This window comes from Lissotriton vulgaris, chromosome 1_1 (genome assembly GCF_964263255.1).
Source record: "Lissotriton vulgaris chromosome 1_1, aLisVul1.2, whole genome shotgun sequence".
NCBI lineage: Eukaryota > Metazoa > Chordata > Amphibia > Caudata > Salamandridae > Lissotriton > Lissotriton vulgaris.
Window position 1 is genome coordinate 447,085,505 of NC_141685.1, and position 17,615 is coordinate 447,103,119.

Here is a 17,615-nt window from a genome sequence, read left to right on the forward strand (position 1 = left end):
GGGAGGTTAAAAGCCTTCTTCCAGTGAAGCGCTATAACCTGTTTTGCAGCAGTAAGCAGGTGGAAGATCAAGCGCCAGTCCGAGTGTTATGGCTTTGAGGGATCTCAGACGGAGCCCTAAACTTGCTATCCCCGGGTCACTCTGTATAGGAAACCCCACCGCCTCCCTAATGTGACTCAGAACCTCTTTCCAAAAGATTTTGATGAGTGGGCAGGACCACCATATGTGCATGAAGGAGCCCTGGGCAGCCTGACAGCACCAGTAGAGAGTAGCAAAGCCGGGGAACATCTTTTGGAGTCTAAGTGGGGTGTAGTACCAATGAATCATGGTTTTATACGCCGTCTCCTGCTGTGCAATACTTCTACCTCTTTGAAATTTTGAAGCCAAGAGTTATAATGCCCTGAACAGCTGCGAATACAAATATAGTGATGATGGAGTTCACTTCCTGTAAACTCACAGATAAAGAGTCATCACTGGCCAGGCATGGCCTTGTGAGGTGATTGTTCACTTGGATATCAAATTCTGTGGCAGGACCGGAGGCTTCGGATTATGCCATTCTTTCATCGCTTTATTCTCCAAAGCAGCAAGAAAAAATATATCACAAACGACTTTTCCCATGAACATACGGGAAAAAAACTGTCAAACATGAGTCCTATCACAGTGTCCATACACCGGTGGCACCCATCATGCTCCGCTGTTCTTGCCTCCTCCTCTTTCTTCGCTGCTCGCAGCAAGTTAAGTTGGTTTTTCCTTCTCTCCTGGTTCTGTTATTTTCTTCACAGATTCCCCTCTTCGGTCGTGGGACGCCTGGTGCGCTCCTTACGCGATTCTGGTGCCCAGTAGTGTGCGGTGCGGTGGATTTGCCACTAAGGGCCGGTGTCTCGTCTGCTGAAGGGCCGTTCCCAGGTGCTTTCCGGAGTGTTCTGGCGCGGTCCTGTCACCAGCGGGTAGCCCGTGCCCAGCCTCCCGGCTCTGACACCCTTCAGGGTCGCAATTAGGTCTTCCCTTGTTTTTTCTTGACACCCTCTGGGTTGTTTTGTGCTCTTGAACACCCTTCGGGGTCGTAATTGTGCCGTTGTTCGGCGTGGGAACGCCTTGCCGGGGGGCGCCCCAGGACGCTGAGGGCTGTAGCGTTTCCAGGGCCAAGCCCGCTTATTGTGCGCCTTTGGCCACCCATGTCGCTAGGACACCCCCAGACCACAGAGTGCTCTGTGGAGGGTCATTTAGGTTTCCTTCGTCCTCTCTGCTCCGAGCCTAATTGAACTCACCATGCAGAGGGATGCGGACCAGTACCCAGAGGAGGACCCTCTGAATTACGTCCCCTTGGACGATGATTTTTACCAGGCGGTCGATGACTCGATCTACCGCGCGGTGGACCAAGCCATGGTCCCCCTCGAACAGCGACTCTCGGCGCGCCGGGATGAGGCTTACGCCAAGCTTGCCGCCCTTAATCCTGCACCGGCTACGGCCCGGACACATCCCCTCCCCCCCCCTCCTCCGAAGAAGCCTTGCACTGAGGGGGTTGACTCGGCGGCTTTCGCACGGGTGAAGAGCGCCTTCAAGGCCTTAGAGGACTCACAATCTCCTCAACCTCTTCCTTCGGAAGTTCCTCCTCCTTCACCCCGTACTATGTCCCCGGACCCGCAGCAGGACGACGACTCTCCGGACTCGGAGGAGGAAGCCTGTTCTTCCCGGTCGTGGCTGCCGTCACAACCCTCCTCTTCCGCGGGTCCGTCCGACATGCTGGACCCGGACGACATCGTCCACCCCAGGTCCTCCGAGTGGGTCCCATGCGACAAGGTGGCCCAATACGTCGCGAATCGCCTGAGGAAGCGGTGGATAAGGATGCCCGGAGCCGCCTGCGAGCGGAGGGTCCCCGGCCCTCGTTGGAGGGTAAAGTGGCCATGACCCCGGATATTGACCCGAAGATGGCAACCTTCCTCCAGAAGTTCGTCAAAGACCCCCGGAAAGGGATCGACAGGTCCTGGCGTACATGCCAGGACAAGCTTTTGGACGCTATTGGCCCCATGACAAAAATCTTGGATATGGCGGAGGAGGCCAAGGTGTCGGGCGACGTGATCTCCCCAGAAGTGCTCTCCAACTGGGCCCAGAGGGCCATCATTTTCTTGGGCAACGGCAACTGCGCCCTCTCTACGGAGAGGAGGCGTTCTCTCCTGATCAAGGTGGACCCCAAGCTGGGCGATCTCGCCTCGTCGGAGGCGGGAGCGGTGGCCCAAGGGGGCCTGTTCGGTGACCCGTTCATTAAGGAGCTCTGGAAATTCGTAGCTACTTTCACTTCCCTAGACCGTGCTCAGTCAAACATCAAGAAGGTTTTCGCACCTCGTGTTTTTGACAAGACCGGACGAGGCAGGGGCCGCGAGTTCGGTCGGGGCAACAGCTCAGACAGAGGACAAGGCTCTGGACGCGGCCAGTATCAAGACAAGGCCCGATTCAACAATTTCTACCCCACAAGAGGGCAGAAGTTTGGAGGACGTGGTGGTCAGAGAGGCCAACAACAAAGCGGTGGTCGAGGTGAGTGTGCTGCCTTTCGCGAGCTTGCGAGTGGGAGGGCGACTGGCGCAGTTCTTTCCAGCATGGGCCTCCCTTACCAGCGATGCTTGGATGCTGCAGACGGTGCAGGGCTTCCAATTGGAGTTCCATGGCCGTCCGTGTCAGCTTCAACGTCCTCGCCCCATTTCCTTTTCCCAGCGCGATGCTGCTTTGGTGAGCGAAGAGGTCGCGGCCCTCCTCCAAAAAGGGGCGATTTGTTGTGCTTGCGAACACCCCTCTGGTTTCCTCAGCAATCTCTTCTTGGTAGACAAGGTCGAAGGGGGCAGGCGACCAGAGATCAATTTGAAGGAGTTCAACGAATGGCTGGTGTATCGCCATTTCAAAATGGAGGGGATTCATCTCTTGCGGGATGTTTTACGCCCGTCCGATTGGATGGTCAGGCTCGACTTAAAAGACGCCTACTTGGCGGTCCCGATCTTCCCTCCACACTGGCGTTTCCTCCAGTTCAGGTGGGACGATCGGGTCTACGAGTTCACCACTCTACCTTTCGGGCTCTCCTCGGCGCCATGGTGCTTCACAAAAGTGTTGCGTCCGGCGGTGGAGGCCTTGAGGGCCCAAGGTGTCAGAATGATAGTATACCTAGACGACATGCTGCTCATGGACCAATGCCCCAGGCGGCTGCTGTCTCAGTTGCAGTCAGCGGTCAACCTTCTGCAGGGCTTAGGGTTTGTGATCAACGAGAAAAAGTCTCTTCTGGTTCCCGCGCAGTGCGCGACATTTCTCGGCTTCAACATAGACTCGGTGTCTTCCACCTTGAGTCTGCCGGCCAGGAAGATGTCGAGGATCAGACACGAGTTGCGCCAAACTCTGGCAAAACAGTTGATATCCTTGCGTCACCTGGCGCGGTTAGTGGGCCTGTTGTCGTCTTCGATTCAGGCTATCTTCCCAGGCCCCCTCCATTATCGTGCCATGCAACACTTGAAGGCGTACCATCTCTGGAGGGGACTGACGTACTCGCAGTTGATTCCTTTATCGGACGATAAGAGGGACGAGATGAGGTGGTGGCTCACGCACATGGAAGCCTGGAATGGCCGTGCGATTTTCGGCTCTGCTCCCGACATTGTAATAGAGTCGGACGCCAGTCGTTCAGGTTGGGGTGCCAGATGCAGAGATTTTTCCACGGGCGGCGCCTGGTCCGCTTTCGAGCAATCCTTACATATCAACTGCTTGGAGTTGCTATCGGCTCCTTCGCCGTGCAATGTTGGACCAAGGACAGAGTGCAATCTTGTGTCCTTCTCAGGATGGACAACGTGTCGGCGGTCCGTTACATCAACCATCTGGGCGGCACCAGGTCCAAAATGCTGGCGGACCCCGCCAGGGACTTTTGGCACTTTTGCCTGGACCATCAGGTGTCGGTCACGGCGGAATATTTGCCGGGACGCCAGAATGAGGTGGCCGATTGGCACTCGAGGAATGTCATGGACACCAGCGTTTGGAAGCTGGATCCTCTTCTATTCTCCAGACTCTCGGACCGGTGGGGTCTGTTCTCGGTGGACCTCTTTGCATCCCGCCTGGATCACCAGCTCCCGAGATATTTCAGCTGGCGCCCGACCCCCTGGCAGAGGCGACCGATGCGTTCCTCCAGGACTGGTCGGGCGTGCAGGGGTATGCTTTCCCACCGTTCTCGATGATAACGTGCGTGTCGGCGTTGCTGCGCCGTCAGTGGGCGCAGGTGGAGATGATCACTCCGTGGTGGAGGTCACAAGTTTGGTTTCCGGTTTTTCTGGAACTTTCCTGGGATTCTCCAATCCTACTCCCCCAGTCTCCTCACATTCTACTGAATCCAGAAGGAGCTCCCCACAGGTTAGTCCAGGAGGGCTCGCTGCGCCTGATGGCGTGGAGGCTCTCAGGCGTTGCTGGACGCTGCCTGGCTTTTCGGGAAAAGCAGAGGACTTGCTTTCCAAGGCTTGGGCTGACAGCACAACCAAACGCTACCGATCAGCATGGCATAGGTGGAGCCGTTGGTGTGTGCGACGGGGTTTTGATCCCATGGGGGCAGCTGTAGTACATGTCCTAAATTTCTTGGCCGACCTGGCTCACCAAGGACTGGCTTATCGATCGATCAATACTTTCAGGTCTGCGATCTCGGCGGGACATGACCTGGTTCAGGGTTCCCCGGTTGGGGAACACCCTTTTGTTTGCAGGCTTTTGAGAGGTATACGGCTTTCCTTGCCGCCAGAACCTCGGTATTCCGTCCTGTGGGACGTGAACAGGGTGCTGAATTATTTCCTTTCTTGGCAGCCAAACAGGTTCTTATCTCGTAAAGAGTTGACGGCTAAATTGGCCATGTTGTTGTGCCTTGTGTCATGCAGGAGAGTCTCGGACGTGCGAGCGCTGGATATCACGGCCAGGGTTTTTTCTCCAGAGGGAGTTTCTTTTACCGTCAGCAGGCGGACCAAGACCCTTAATAGGGTTATTTCCTACCCGGCCTTTCTGGACTCCCCCAAACTGTGCGTGGTGCAGTGCCTCCGTGCTTATGAAGATATGACTGAAGATACTCGCTCTCCGGGTGAGCGGCAACTACTTATTGCCCTACGAAAACCGTATAAGGCAGTTACTTCGCCAACGATCGCCCGCTGGGTGCGTTGGGTGATGCAGGAGGCGGGGATTGATACCAAGCAATTTGGGGCTCACTCGGCGAGAGGGTCCATGGCCTCGAAAGCTTTTGCCCTTGGGGCTCAACTGGAGGATTTGATGAGGGCGGCTGATTGGTCCTCGGACTCCATGTTCAAGAGGTTCTATTTCAAGCCAGTTATCGAAGTGGCTCGGCTGGTGGTCGGTAAGCTTTGAACTGGCATAATCCGAAGCCTCCGGTCCTGCCATAGAATGAGAATTTGCCTAGCCTTGGTGCTGGTAAGTTCCAATTCGATTAAGGACTCGGAGGCGAGGATTATCCCCCCCAGTGACTTCCTTGAAGTGGACCCTCCCCGTATGCATAGTAAGTAAAGCTTTTATGTTCCTCTACTGGATGTGCGGCTATTGCTCTGCGATGTAATGCTCTTCCTTTTACTGCTGACGTTCTGTTGGAACGGGATAGATCTGATGGTGTTTTCTATTGCAGGTACGGATAATTCAAAACAAGATGCGTGATTGGACTAGAGTTGAAGCTTCGCGCGAAGAAAGAGGAGGAGGCAAGAACAGCGGAGCATGATGGGAGCCACCGGTGCATGGACACTGTGATAGGACTCATGTTTGACTTTGTTTTTTTTCCCGTATGTTCATGGAAAAAGTCATTTGTGATATATTTTTTTCTTGCTGCTGTGGAGAATAAAGCGATGAAAGAATGGCATAATCCTCGCCTCAGAGTCCTTAATAGAATTGGAACTTACCAGCACCAAGGCTAGGCAAATTCTCATTATCAAGCTGTTTTCCAAAGAAGGCTGACATCATGAGAATTTTTACAAATGCCTTGGATATGAGGCTGAAGTACAATAATTAGAGACTGATATTTTAGTAACAAACTGGTCAGTTCTATTTTCTATACAGCATTTCTCCTTGGAGATTGGATGATTTGACTTCAAGCAACTGCTAGCGACTTGGGGGATGAAGTAAGGGTTAAGCACAATATATACAATTCCAAGTGGTATGGCTTTACCTATTAAGGAATAGCCCCCTTTGTTGACTGTGGACTCCTGGTGCAGATGAGACACCCATGTCTCATATTATGGGGGGAATCCACAATTGCATTATAATGTGTACTGAATCCTTCTTGCCATTGTAAAGAAAAGGAATCATGCAAGAGAGATTAATCAATAAGGTTCCCTATATGTTGGAGTTGGTTATAGGTGGGATGAGTGCTGATCTTTGATATGAACTAATTGACTGAAACAAGATGCTGCCAGTCGAAGCAAGTCTGGCTGGAGCTAAATACATTGAAGTGGCACTTTTTAACGCAGCAGCCTTGCATTTTGCCCTTTGAGGTACGACCCAGCTTACAGAAGAAACGGTTTTGGGTGACAGGCACCTGGTGTTAATGACAAACCAGTGTCAGGAGAGGGGGGAGAATCCATCTAGAAAAACGGGACAAAGGCGTGGTGCTGACAGTCTGTGTATGTACTGAAAAAAGGAACCTGAGCAGACCAGTCATGCAGGAGACCCATACATTGCAGGATCGGAGACTCACAGAAGGACCTCATATGTTCCTGACCTGAATACATAACGGCCCTGGCACAGCTTTTGGTGCTGCCCTTAAAAGTGGTAGTGTTCCCATGTTTTAGTAAGAGACATATCTTGTCACAGTGCACCATGTGTACATAGGTGATATCATTATTGGTACAAATAAAATATGACATGGAGACCATTGTTCCAAGTAAGGAGGACATTTCAGCAGGATATTTGTTACATTATATTAAACTCACTAATGAACCAAGAATCACTATACAAAAATATATTCTTAGCCTTTCCTTTGCTCAGTTTCTATTTGTTGTGACATACAGTGGAGTTTTTCAGTGTTTTCACAAATAATGCAAACAAACAGAAAATTAATGTGTGTGCTTTTGCCATTGAGAAATGTATTTTGTTTCCATCTGGGATATCTGACCCAAGCCACTGACTGGTAACGTCAGAGTGATCATATTCTAATTTATGTGGTCAGCAGACAAGTTATATAGTTTGGTTACCTGAGATGTTGCAGAAGAAACAGATGGCGATGGAGAGGAAGGTGGTGTGAGCAAACTGCATGGCAGGTTTAGGGGAACATAGTGTTCATGGCTGCAGACAATACGGAGGAAGTCCAGTCTCAAAGACACTAGAGTACTTGGGTTTGGCAACAAATAAAGCTTTGCAGAAACCTACCAGAAAGGAGGCAAACAAACCATTTCAATAGAAATAAAACAATATCTTAAAAGAAAACATATTCATTAAATATTTATGCATATACGTCACAAACTGTACACTGTAGGTGACTTTATTTGATGTATTCCTTACCATTTGTTCTAAATGCTTACAGTCAAGCTTTGATGTAATCTGGTATGACATAATAGTTCTTCCACAGACTAAATCATGAATAACATCTTTAAAACATGTAATAATTCTAGAAATAATTCCTTATGGTTATGTGTAGAAACAGATCCATTGCCCTTTCTCATATGTGCATCTATGAAAACGGAGATCTCTTGGGGTTCTCACACACTACTCCCTACGAAGAGGGCTGCTTATTAAAATGCCAAAGAAAGTGAATCAACTTGCTACTAGTCTGAAACAATAGGTTTCAAGCTTGAAAGTCTTCTAGATATAGTTTTGCATTACTCTTTCAATTAATGGACTTCGAACTTCGTCAACGCCTATATGCTCCACAATGAAGCAGACTGTAAGCCCAGAATTCCTAATTAAGTAATCACAATGTTTAGATTCTTTTCTTCAGCCTTACATGGTGCATGGAGAGGTCGAAGACAAGTATTTCCCTTTTGTTTGGCACAAATTCATTTCACTGGGGAGGTGCATAGGTCATGTGTGAATGTAGAAGTTTTTAAAGCTGCAAACCTATTTTTTAGGGTCGAGCCTGCGATAGCATGCGCTAGCACACATATCGCTTGCCAGACACTGTTGTTAGCAAAAAAGGGATTGAAGCCCAGCTGTTAATGGCCATTTGTTGACTAGCGGGGTACTCTTTACAGTCCATTCGCTGCTCCCGAGGTGATTGAGGTACTATTTTGTTCTATTTAGGTCTGACACCTGGTGACACAGTGCGATGCGCTGTCGCTAGCGAGACCTATTGTTGCTGACTTGCCTCGGAAGGCAGACAGGAGATGGGCACGCGCAGAGGCGAATGGAGCGCGTGAACATGCACGTACAGACACCTGGTGTGCACATCTCCTGTCCCCCTTCTGTCCACGCAAGCCAGCTGCATGCAGTAACTGCGCCAAAACACACACGCACACACACACACACGCACACACAAACAAACACACACCCCTCCCCCGTACATGCGTACTCGTCTCCCTCAACAAGCATGTCGTGCTTTCCCTCCCTCCGCCTTCTCTATGGCTTGTCTCCTACCAGCCCTGCAGCGCTGTGACCGGTAGAATAATGCGTGTGTTGTGGCTCCTCTGGGCCCTCGGCTGGGCCGTCATGTACTCCTGAAAAGGCCCGCTGGTCATCTTGGACTGCGACAACCGCTCTCACCTACTGAACTGCTGCAGCGCCTGCTTCACCGAGTTGTACGCGCCGCCACTGGGCATGAGCCGCAGGCCATGCTGATGTGCACGCTCACAGCGTGCCTACAACGCGCACATGGCGCTCTTTTACTTTCCCTTGTTTTGAGTACTGTGCCCTTGCCTCTTCCTGTTATACAAGAGGCCATCTTTAGTCTACAATTAGAAAGGGTGTGAAGCAGCACAGGGCTTCTAACCAGAGGGTGTTGTGCAGCGCAGGGAATGTGGCGTCTAATGAAACAGTGCAGGGGGGAAGCGCAGAAACAGGGAGTCTAATGAAAGGATGTAGAGCAGCTCATATATCCACTCATGACAAGGTGGAGAGTAGCACTGGGTACTGCTCGAACAACCTTCCCCGCTAAAACAAGCATTAACTCTTAAAATTCTCTTTTATTAATACATATTCGTCTGTTTTCTACTCCTTGTTACCTTACTAGCGGTCACAGAGTCCCCTCCTCTGCCCCTTGAGTACGTGTATTTCTGAGGGGGCATGCAAGAGGCGTCTTTCCAGTCCAAGGATGGTTTTGACTGCCAGGCATCACCCTTCAGGGGCCGGGACACTAAGGGGCTTCGGGCACCCTCTCGGCACGTCTCGGTCACTGGAAAGCGTTCAGGCGCTTACACTGGTGCCAGCGCACTTTTCCTTTCAGCGTTGCCTGTTAGCGGGACAGCCTCGGGAAGGGGGTTGGGCTTCAGTGCTTGGGGCAGAGGGCGGGTTTTAATTGCATAAAACAATTTCCTCACACTGTTGGTGTGCTTCAAGGTCTTTATTCTCTCAGCGAGCGAAACACACACTACAGGTGGTCGAAGCAGAGGCTTGATCCAGATGCCTTGCTCGGGCTCAGCTCGAGGTCCTATTGAACCTTATAAACCAAAACAAGCCGAGCCTCCATGTGGTCTTTGCCTGCCGCCCACGCGCTAACCCCATGCCCCAGGAATTCAAGACAGCTATTAGTCTTTGATGTAAGCTCGGGCAAATCATGCGATCACGGTTGGATATCTTATTTCACGGCCCCCTTTTATCTTCATTGTTGCCTATTAGAGCGCCTTGTTTCACTTCTGTTCCAGTGTCCCAAGTAGGGAAGCAAGGGTGCACAGGACAGAAAGTTTTCCGTTTGTGAAGGGTCCAACTCTGCCCTCTATTAAGCATCTGCGGGAACCCAGAATAGCCCTTTTTTCTTACAGAAATATTTAAAGTTGGAAGTGGTATTCCTGTCATTTTCTTATTTGTTACGAAATTGCCCCCCAAATGTTTGTGTGCTTTGGATGGTGTAACAGAAAACAAAATGGTTTGACTCAGGAAATGGGAGCATTGGTGGCCTCGCCTGTAGGTTGGAAAGAGGGTCTTCTTGGAATGCATAACCGACACATGATCAGTGCCGCTCACTCGGCTTGTTGAGTGTGTTCTGCACTGCATGAGCCTCATATGTGCAGACAACAGCCCTGTGCTCACCCGGCTTGTAGAGGATTTCATATGGAACATGATGTGTGTATGAAAAGTCATTGCCTGGCGTGTTGTCTGTCTGTCTGTCTCCCCAACAGGTCAGACCAGTGCTTGTACAGGATCTTCTACGGAGCATGATGTTCATATGATCAGGCGTCGCCCGGTGCTGGCCCACATTTGTAGAGGGTTTTCTACGGAGCATGAACTGTACATTACACACCTTAGCCGGACACTTGCCTGGCTTGTATAGGATCTTGCTCTACATATGATCCAGCAGAGCCCAATGGACAGGCTCAATCAGGAACTTGTATTCAGCACAATGTTTAAATCATCTGCACTGTGTTACTTAGATAGTCTGTTATTATTATTACAATTCAAAATACCTACTCCAAACAAATATATCTAGGGGCGGGTGGTACTTGCAGACTATGGGTCTTACAAATATGTATCTGTATACAAGTGTAGCCTTCTCCAGCTATTGTTTAATTAGACAGCATCTGTTTTGTTGTATTTTAAGCACGTGACAATGCCTTTTATTTGTTTTAAAAATGAAAACATAAATAAAACACATTGTCATTTGCAATCCCAATAGCTCAAATAGAAGGCATTGTCATTTACAATGCCAATAGCTCAAAACAATGTCATTTCAAGACCTATTGCATTGTAAATGCTTGTTAACTTCTAGTGCCCTGCAAATAGAAGGCGTGTGACTGGCAAAAACATACTCGAAAGGACAAACAAAATTACAAAGTTTTCTTTTCAATAGTTAACTTTCTTTTATTTTGCCAATTCATCTATTCTCAATTTGCAATCATATATTTTTTTTGCTCCTGGGCAATATTCTCAAAAGTTGACGTTTATCTTGTTCTACTTATTGCAAAGCGACATGGCTTCTTTCTTATGTGTAATTTTCAAAATGATGCAGTGCAGTACACCCCAACCCACCCCCCTCGAAACCAATTCACCCGACATCGGAATGTAGAAATAGATGTCGTTGAGGCATAACATTGCCAAGCTAACTCAAACAGATGTGTTACATCCTGCTACTGTGTCTTTACATTTCTATGACTTGTGGTTTAGATTTAAGGTCTGCTGGGCTAGCATTGGCCTTAAAGACACACCTGTTATTAGCATGAGGAAGAACAATGAATAACTCTTTGGTTTCTTTCCTCGAGTGAAAGCTCATCTATTGCTCCTCTGCACAATAGTAACTGTACTTCTGCTAGCAGAAGGTGGGTTTGCCTACATAAAAAAAGAATGGAAACATATTGGCGCACTGTGTTCAGCATAAAGCCTGGTCAATAAAGTGTCAGACAAAGCAGAATGGTTCACTGTTTAAAATACCCGCATCAGACAACCCACTGTATTGTCACCATGCAGAGGAAATCGCACTAGAAGGGGCTAGAAGGGTGATTAAAGGGGTTTCAATCCCATGCTCAAGTTAGAGCTATTTTGTATAGCAGGTAGTCCCGAATGGAGCTTTGGGCAGTTATATAGTTGGGGGATTGGCCCGCACATCAAGACGTTGGTCATCAAAAGCACTGCAGTGTGGAGGAGTCAAGGTTATTTTTAGTAGTAGCAATATCCCAAGCTTTCTAAGGTCTCAGGGGCAAGAGATTTTACTGGTGATCATTTTATAAATCTGCTGTGGATGGCTGAAGAGACGTAAACATTTTAAGCTTATAGCAATGATGCTGTTTTGAACTATTTGAAAATATTCCTCAACACTTTTTTAAAGACTGGGTACGCTGAGAAAATTGTATATGTAGATATGCGTTCGACTGTGGAAACTTGAGAAACAAAGGCCCTTTAACTTAGTTCCTTTAACTACGCAGACTGGGATGACATCAAGTTGCCAAGTTTCTTTTACCCGGACATATCATTACGTCACCTCTGCAATTAACCTTTTCCGGGACACCATTACTTCGAAATAACCATTACCTCAACTGAATTACATTAAGCTAAGTAAGGTAAGTAGATTGGAGTTGGTGTTAGGGAAGCATAAAGGCTAGTACTAAATTATAGATTTAGAGTAATGATTGAGCGGCAAGGTGAGGTGAACAAAAAGGGAAGAACCAGGGGATAGTGTTAGGGCTGGAAATAAATTAGTGTGCATCTTAGAGTGTGGGAAAGGAACAGAGTTTTTCTCAGAATATGGGTGAGGGTAAAGTAAGGAGAGTTTGTGTTGGAGTAAGATATAAGCTTGAGGAAAGGGTTATCAAAAGAATATGGTTAAGAGAAAGGGAATGTTTGGATTTTTGAAGTAAAGATAGATGCAAAAGAAAGAATGTGAGTTAAGGGAACCATTTGGAGAAATGGACAAAGCAGTGCTAAGAAATAAGTGAAAGTGCCAAGGCAAGAGTAAAATAAAATGAATGCTAGGCAGATAATGTTGTGCTTTGGTCTGGAAGTGATATGGGTCCACTGTCATCACATGGAAACAGAATAACATCATCGATTAAGTGTTATGTAACACTGGACACTTACAGTTCAACAGGTTACCTCAACTTAAATGCTATGCACTCCAATTCAAGATTATGCTCCCTTTGGTTATCCTGGACTAGGTTGGATGCAGTACAAAATCAATATGATGTGAAAATCAGTGACTAATTTGAGAATATGTATTCTTCACTATAAATTTACAACTTTACAAGACTAATAAACACGGTTGAAATCTTTCAAAAAGTACTTTCTCAAAAACATTGTACATAGTATGTTTTTCTAGCGGGAAATGACAGTAATTGAAGGCAAAACACAACATTTCGAGGGAAAAAAATTCAATGTGCTTAGGTGTCAAAAATATCTGCAAGTTGTATCACAAAAAATTAGCAAAGAGAACAGGATAAAAAGTAAAATTTTCGAATGATTTATCGATACATCTGAAAAAAGAAAGCCTGATAAGCAAAAGACAGGGATACACTAAAGAAAAATGCATTTATACTTGAACAAGCAGAGCCAAATGATTATCTAATTTCTGAAAGAAAGCAACAAGTTAACAAGTGACAAGTGACAAAGCCACGTCGGCTGGCCTAGAATAGGGAATGATTGATGCTTCCCAAAATAAGTCAACACAAGCAAATCTTAATGCCTCTGCATATGCTCATACTGCATGGATATTAAAAACACACAATTTGCACAGAGAATATGGTGGAAAAAGTTGGTGACTAATTTTTACTTCATTCAAATCTTAAGCGTCACGTGGGGTACCTCAGGGTTCTTCCCTCTTTTCATTCCTTTTTAATGTTTTTTGTACCTGTTGGTTGAGGAAATGTCCAGGCAAAGCTCCAAGTTTCATCTTTATGCAAATGACATTCAACTATCGGAAGATGTTCAGAAGAAGAGAGCAAAAGGGTCCTCTGGCAACACCTCAGGTAGCCCACAACTCTTAATGACAACCATGTATGAATGCTGATAACAGGCAGGCTTGAATCAATTCTAAAAGAGGTGTATTTTGTGGGACCTCCATCTTTGCCACCTCCCTAGACCTCCTATTTACATGGCATAGCTTGCTGGAAGCTAATGCCAGCAAGGTCACTGATGAACTCAAGTAATGGACAGAGCCCTTCTTCAAAAGATGTATGTACAATAGGTAATAAAACCCTGTAAGTTCCACCTGAAATTTCTGAAGCATTCTATACTTTATCTGACCTATGGGTATTGAGTTTTTTGTTCTATCTCAGCTAATATACCCTAAATAATAATGACTGCTACTTTTACCAAAGTACTGCAGTGAATCTAGAATAAAGTAATAATAATGACCTACAGAATAAGACGGTGGGATCACATTATTGATTCCCTTTACAGTTTATATTGGTTAGCAGTACTGTCTGGAATCCATTCTAGGATTCTGTGCTCTTAATCATTATCCCTGTATCACCCGAGTCAAGAACATTTCAAGTCAACTGCAAGGCAATACCATCCTCCAAGGGTATTGAAAGATTCTTTTACAGCCACATTAGTACATTTCAAGTTCAATTTTCAACGTCTCAGAGAAAGGGCCTGCTCAGCCTTTGGTACTCTTTTATGCACTGCTTAGCCCATTGATCTTCAGTATGACGATAATCCGAAGAGGTTCTAACAGCTCAACAAAGTGTACCTATTAAAAAAATAGTCTAGGCTTAACTGTTAAAAATGCCTTTAGAAGGAGCACACAGGAATAGCATGACCCATTTATTTAAGAATCTAGTACAGCAATGCTGCTTGATGGTGCCATTGGGCACATAATAAAATTAATCACTTCATACCACCAGGTGGAATACAGGATGCATAACAGTATTTTTAATGTACAGAAAGAAGTTACTATCGGTAAAAGGGTTTGTATTACAAGCTGGATGAAACAAGTAAGACAGGTACAAAGCAAGGCAAGAAGCACCTGATTAGGGAGTGTATATTAGAGGGGCAGGAGTTGGTGAGTTTTAAAACTGGCAGGTACCAAGGGAGAATTTTACTAAACGAAAATCACAAGGGGCTTCAGATTAACATTTTTTGTTTTTGTTTACAGGGTTATGTTCAATACAAAAGCTCCAGTTACTTTACAAATGAATAATTTAGCACGATAACTGCATGTGCAGATACTTTTGTGGGGATGAATTCAAGAGACACTTTTGGTTTACTTTAGTACCACGGGGCGGCCTGCACAATGAGCTAGCAAAATGAACATGAACTTAACAGGCATACAACACAAACTGCATGTAGTAACCTAAAACGTACCTGCTTATAATAGGCCTTCACCAGGGTAAAGACAAACCCTCTATCCATGATAGAAAACAAGTCATTGAGAAAGAAGGCAAGACTTATGTTGAGACGTTCAATCATCTCTGTATCCTGATAAGAAAAAATGATGGGAAGTGTTAAAACCTTGAAGTCAACAGTTAAGTATTTTCTTAGTACAATGTGCAATTTCTGCCTACCTTCTGGAATCGGGACACAATATCGCTAGCCATTGTGCTGACCAAGGCAGTAATGTCATCCATAAAGCGCTCAGGAAAACGAGTCTTTCTCGGGGCTTCAAGTTTGTCAGCAAAGTATAAATGATGCACCATACTTTTCACCTGTGAAAAATATAAAGAATTACTTTCAAAATCATGTTCCTGAGAACAAAGTACTTCTTCTAGAGGAAGAAATTAAAATTATTCATCCACATGTTAAAGAAAAGAAAATGTATTCTATTATTGCACACTATTTGATCCTGTGAAAAGAATGAGCTACAGTGATGGGGTATACATCAGTCCTTAACTCTAACATATTATTAGTAATGTCCAATTAGAGGCACTATCACCTCCACATGGTCTATCATAAAATGGCAGTTAAATATCTACGCCTGTTCTCCAACTTTCAATCCTTTACATAGTGGTGTAGCAAGGTTATCACGCTCACTAATGGAAGCAGGGAAAATGCACCTGCCCCTCCACCTATCAGGTTATATAATACAGCCATAATTGGAGTGCAATCGGCCAATCGCACACCTGTTGCACTGGAGCCATTGCACCCAACTTCACTAAGGATAGATCTATAAATAAAAGGCATTAGTGTTTTTCAATTTAATGGGACTTAACATATGTACATCAGATGGACAAAAGGCTAAGATAGCCCTACCAGCATAAGAACTTGTGAACTGTATGTTACATGTGATGTCTGTAGGGAGCCATATTTCCAGCAATAATCTAACACACACATACAAAAAACTAACATACGACACAGTTATTACGAAGAGACCAACAGAAAAGACTGCACAAACAATGTACACCCCGGCATCCAATAAATATTATTTAAAATTACTTACCATGAGCTCAAAGAAGAACCATCCTTGTTGTAATGCTGCTTCACGGACACTGCCACTGCATACAACCCATTGTAATGCCAGCTCTTCATGGAAAAGCTAAGCAAAGTAAAATCGAGCATTGGTACAAGCATGAGAAATAAACCACATGCCATTGGCAACAAGCAATATGAAGTGCATGGAAGCAATTAAATCATGAGAGCCAGCTAAATAAAAAGACGTCTACCTTAAAAACGAATAAGGAACATTGCAAAATGGTGTTAAAATAAACCCTAAATGCCCAACAAACACAATGGTTAGCTCATGATGAACCTCTTACATATGTAAGTACACTGCACACCAGAGACGAGTGAGCAAACTTTCCCCAAATTAAAGTTAATTCATTGGTGTAATAGATGTAAACTACCAGAGTGCGTCATAAAGCTAACATCAACTGATTTCAACAAGATGGCTTTATACAAATAAGTGAACTGTATAGAATGTCTTTCAGTAGTCTATGTTTCACATATTTTGTTTGAGTTGATGTTATAATATCCCCTCCCTTGCTTACAGGAATATACAAAGTCAAAAGCTACGTGCCTTTGCTATTACTTGGTAAATCTACCTTTTTGGTTGGCACGCGTCCTGTAAGTGTTTGTAAGAAGCTTGTCGTCTCTGTGTGCGATGACATGCGGTTACAACGCGGATCCATGGCCTATGAAGTGAAGATGAATGAATGATGACACAACATTAATCTTGGTGGTGGATGACTCTGCACTTTCATAGACACGCTTTTAAAAAAACACACCATGACACATTTTTACGCTTACGTTGTCCCCCAAGACCATTCAAAAATGTGAACACCTTCACATTTAGAAGGGGCTTCCATGCCTGCTTACAACTTCAAAATACTTAAGCCCCCCCTCCCCTCCTGATGGTTTTTCACCTCTTACATGCAGGGTATGAAAAAGAAAGTATGAACAGAGACTTTACCAACCAAGCAATATCATCAACAGATCACATGAATTCTACATCACCTGTACTACTGTTGGCCTGATTCACAAAAGTCTGTGCAAAAAAAGTCCGAAATTTGGTTCTGTAGGGTCACTCCTAAATTTGGAACAAATTTCGAACTTATTTGGAATTTACACAGATTTCCAGGAGTAGCCTTGGAACTTTGCAAAAGTCTAAGACTATCAGGAGTTCTGCAGAAGTAACAAAGTTGATACTTTATCTGCCTGCAGATTCTTCACCTCTTGAAACCACCACAGGACCCAGACTAGATCCTGGAAAGTTGAAATAGATCTCCTGCATGAACTGGAGCAGCCACAGCTCCATGTCTACCACAGTGCCTCAATGGATGTGATGTAATTGCGTCATGCATGGCATTATCATAGTGCTCCGTCCTCAGTTCCTATTCACTTCATCCCCACCCTAAGGGATGAAGATAAGAGTGGCGAAGTATACAGAAATGCAGTGGGAAAACTATCTAGGAGCATTTTAAAATATATAAAACAGCCTCAGAATGTGGAGATGGGTGGATCCGTGATAAACCTGCACGGAGATAGAGTATCCACCAGAAACATTATCCTCGAAGGTAGGTAACTTCTTCTGATGGACAATTCTACCTGCAGATTCCCCACGTCTTAAATCAATACTAAAGCAATACCCTCAGGAGGAGGTTCTGAGG

The 17,615-nt window shown here is 45.8% G+C and overlaps 1 protein-coding gene across 11 annotated transcripts in view; it reads right to left on the bottom strand.

The window, feature by feature from the left end:
- DOCK7 (dedicator of cytokinesis 7) overlaps positions 1 to 17,615 on the bottom strand; it is an 864,306-nt gene that overhangs the window by 312,598 nt on the left and 534,093 nt on the right. For 7 of the 11 annotated variants that reach the window (XM_086953476.1, XM_086953469.1, XM_086953439.1 and 4 more), the window contains 5 exons: positions 16,551 to 16,640; positions 15,950 to 16,045; positions 15,078 to 15,218; positions 14,878 to 14,991; positions 7,191 to 7,361 (listed from right to left, as the gene is read on the bottom strand). In XM_086953476.1, the coding sequence (XP_086809602.1) occupies positions 7,191 to 7,361; positions 14,878 to 14,991; positions 15,078 to 15,218; positions 15,950 to 16,045; positions 16,551 to 16,640 (612 nt within the window). The remainder of the gene's footprint in view (positions 1 to 7,190; positions 7,362 to 14,877; positions 14,992 to 15,077; positions 15,219 to 15,949; positions 16,046 to 16,550; positions 16,641 to 17,615) is intronic. The other 4 variants (XM_086953492.1, XM_086953485.1, XM_086953447.1 and 1 more) reach the window with 1 other exon arrangement.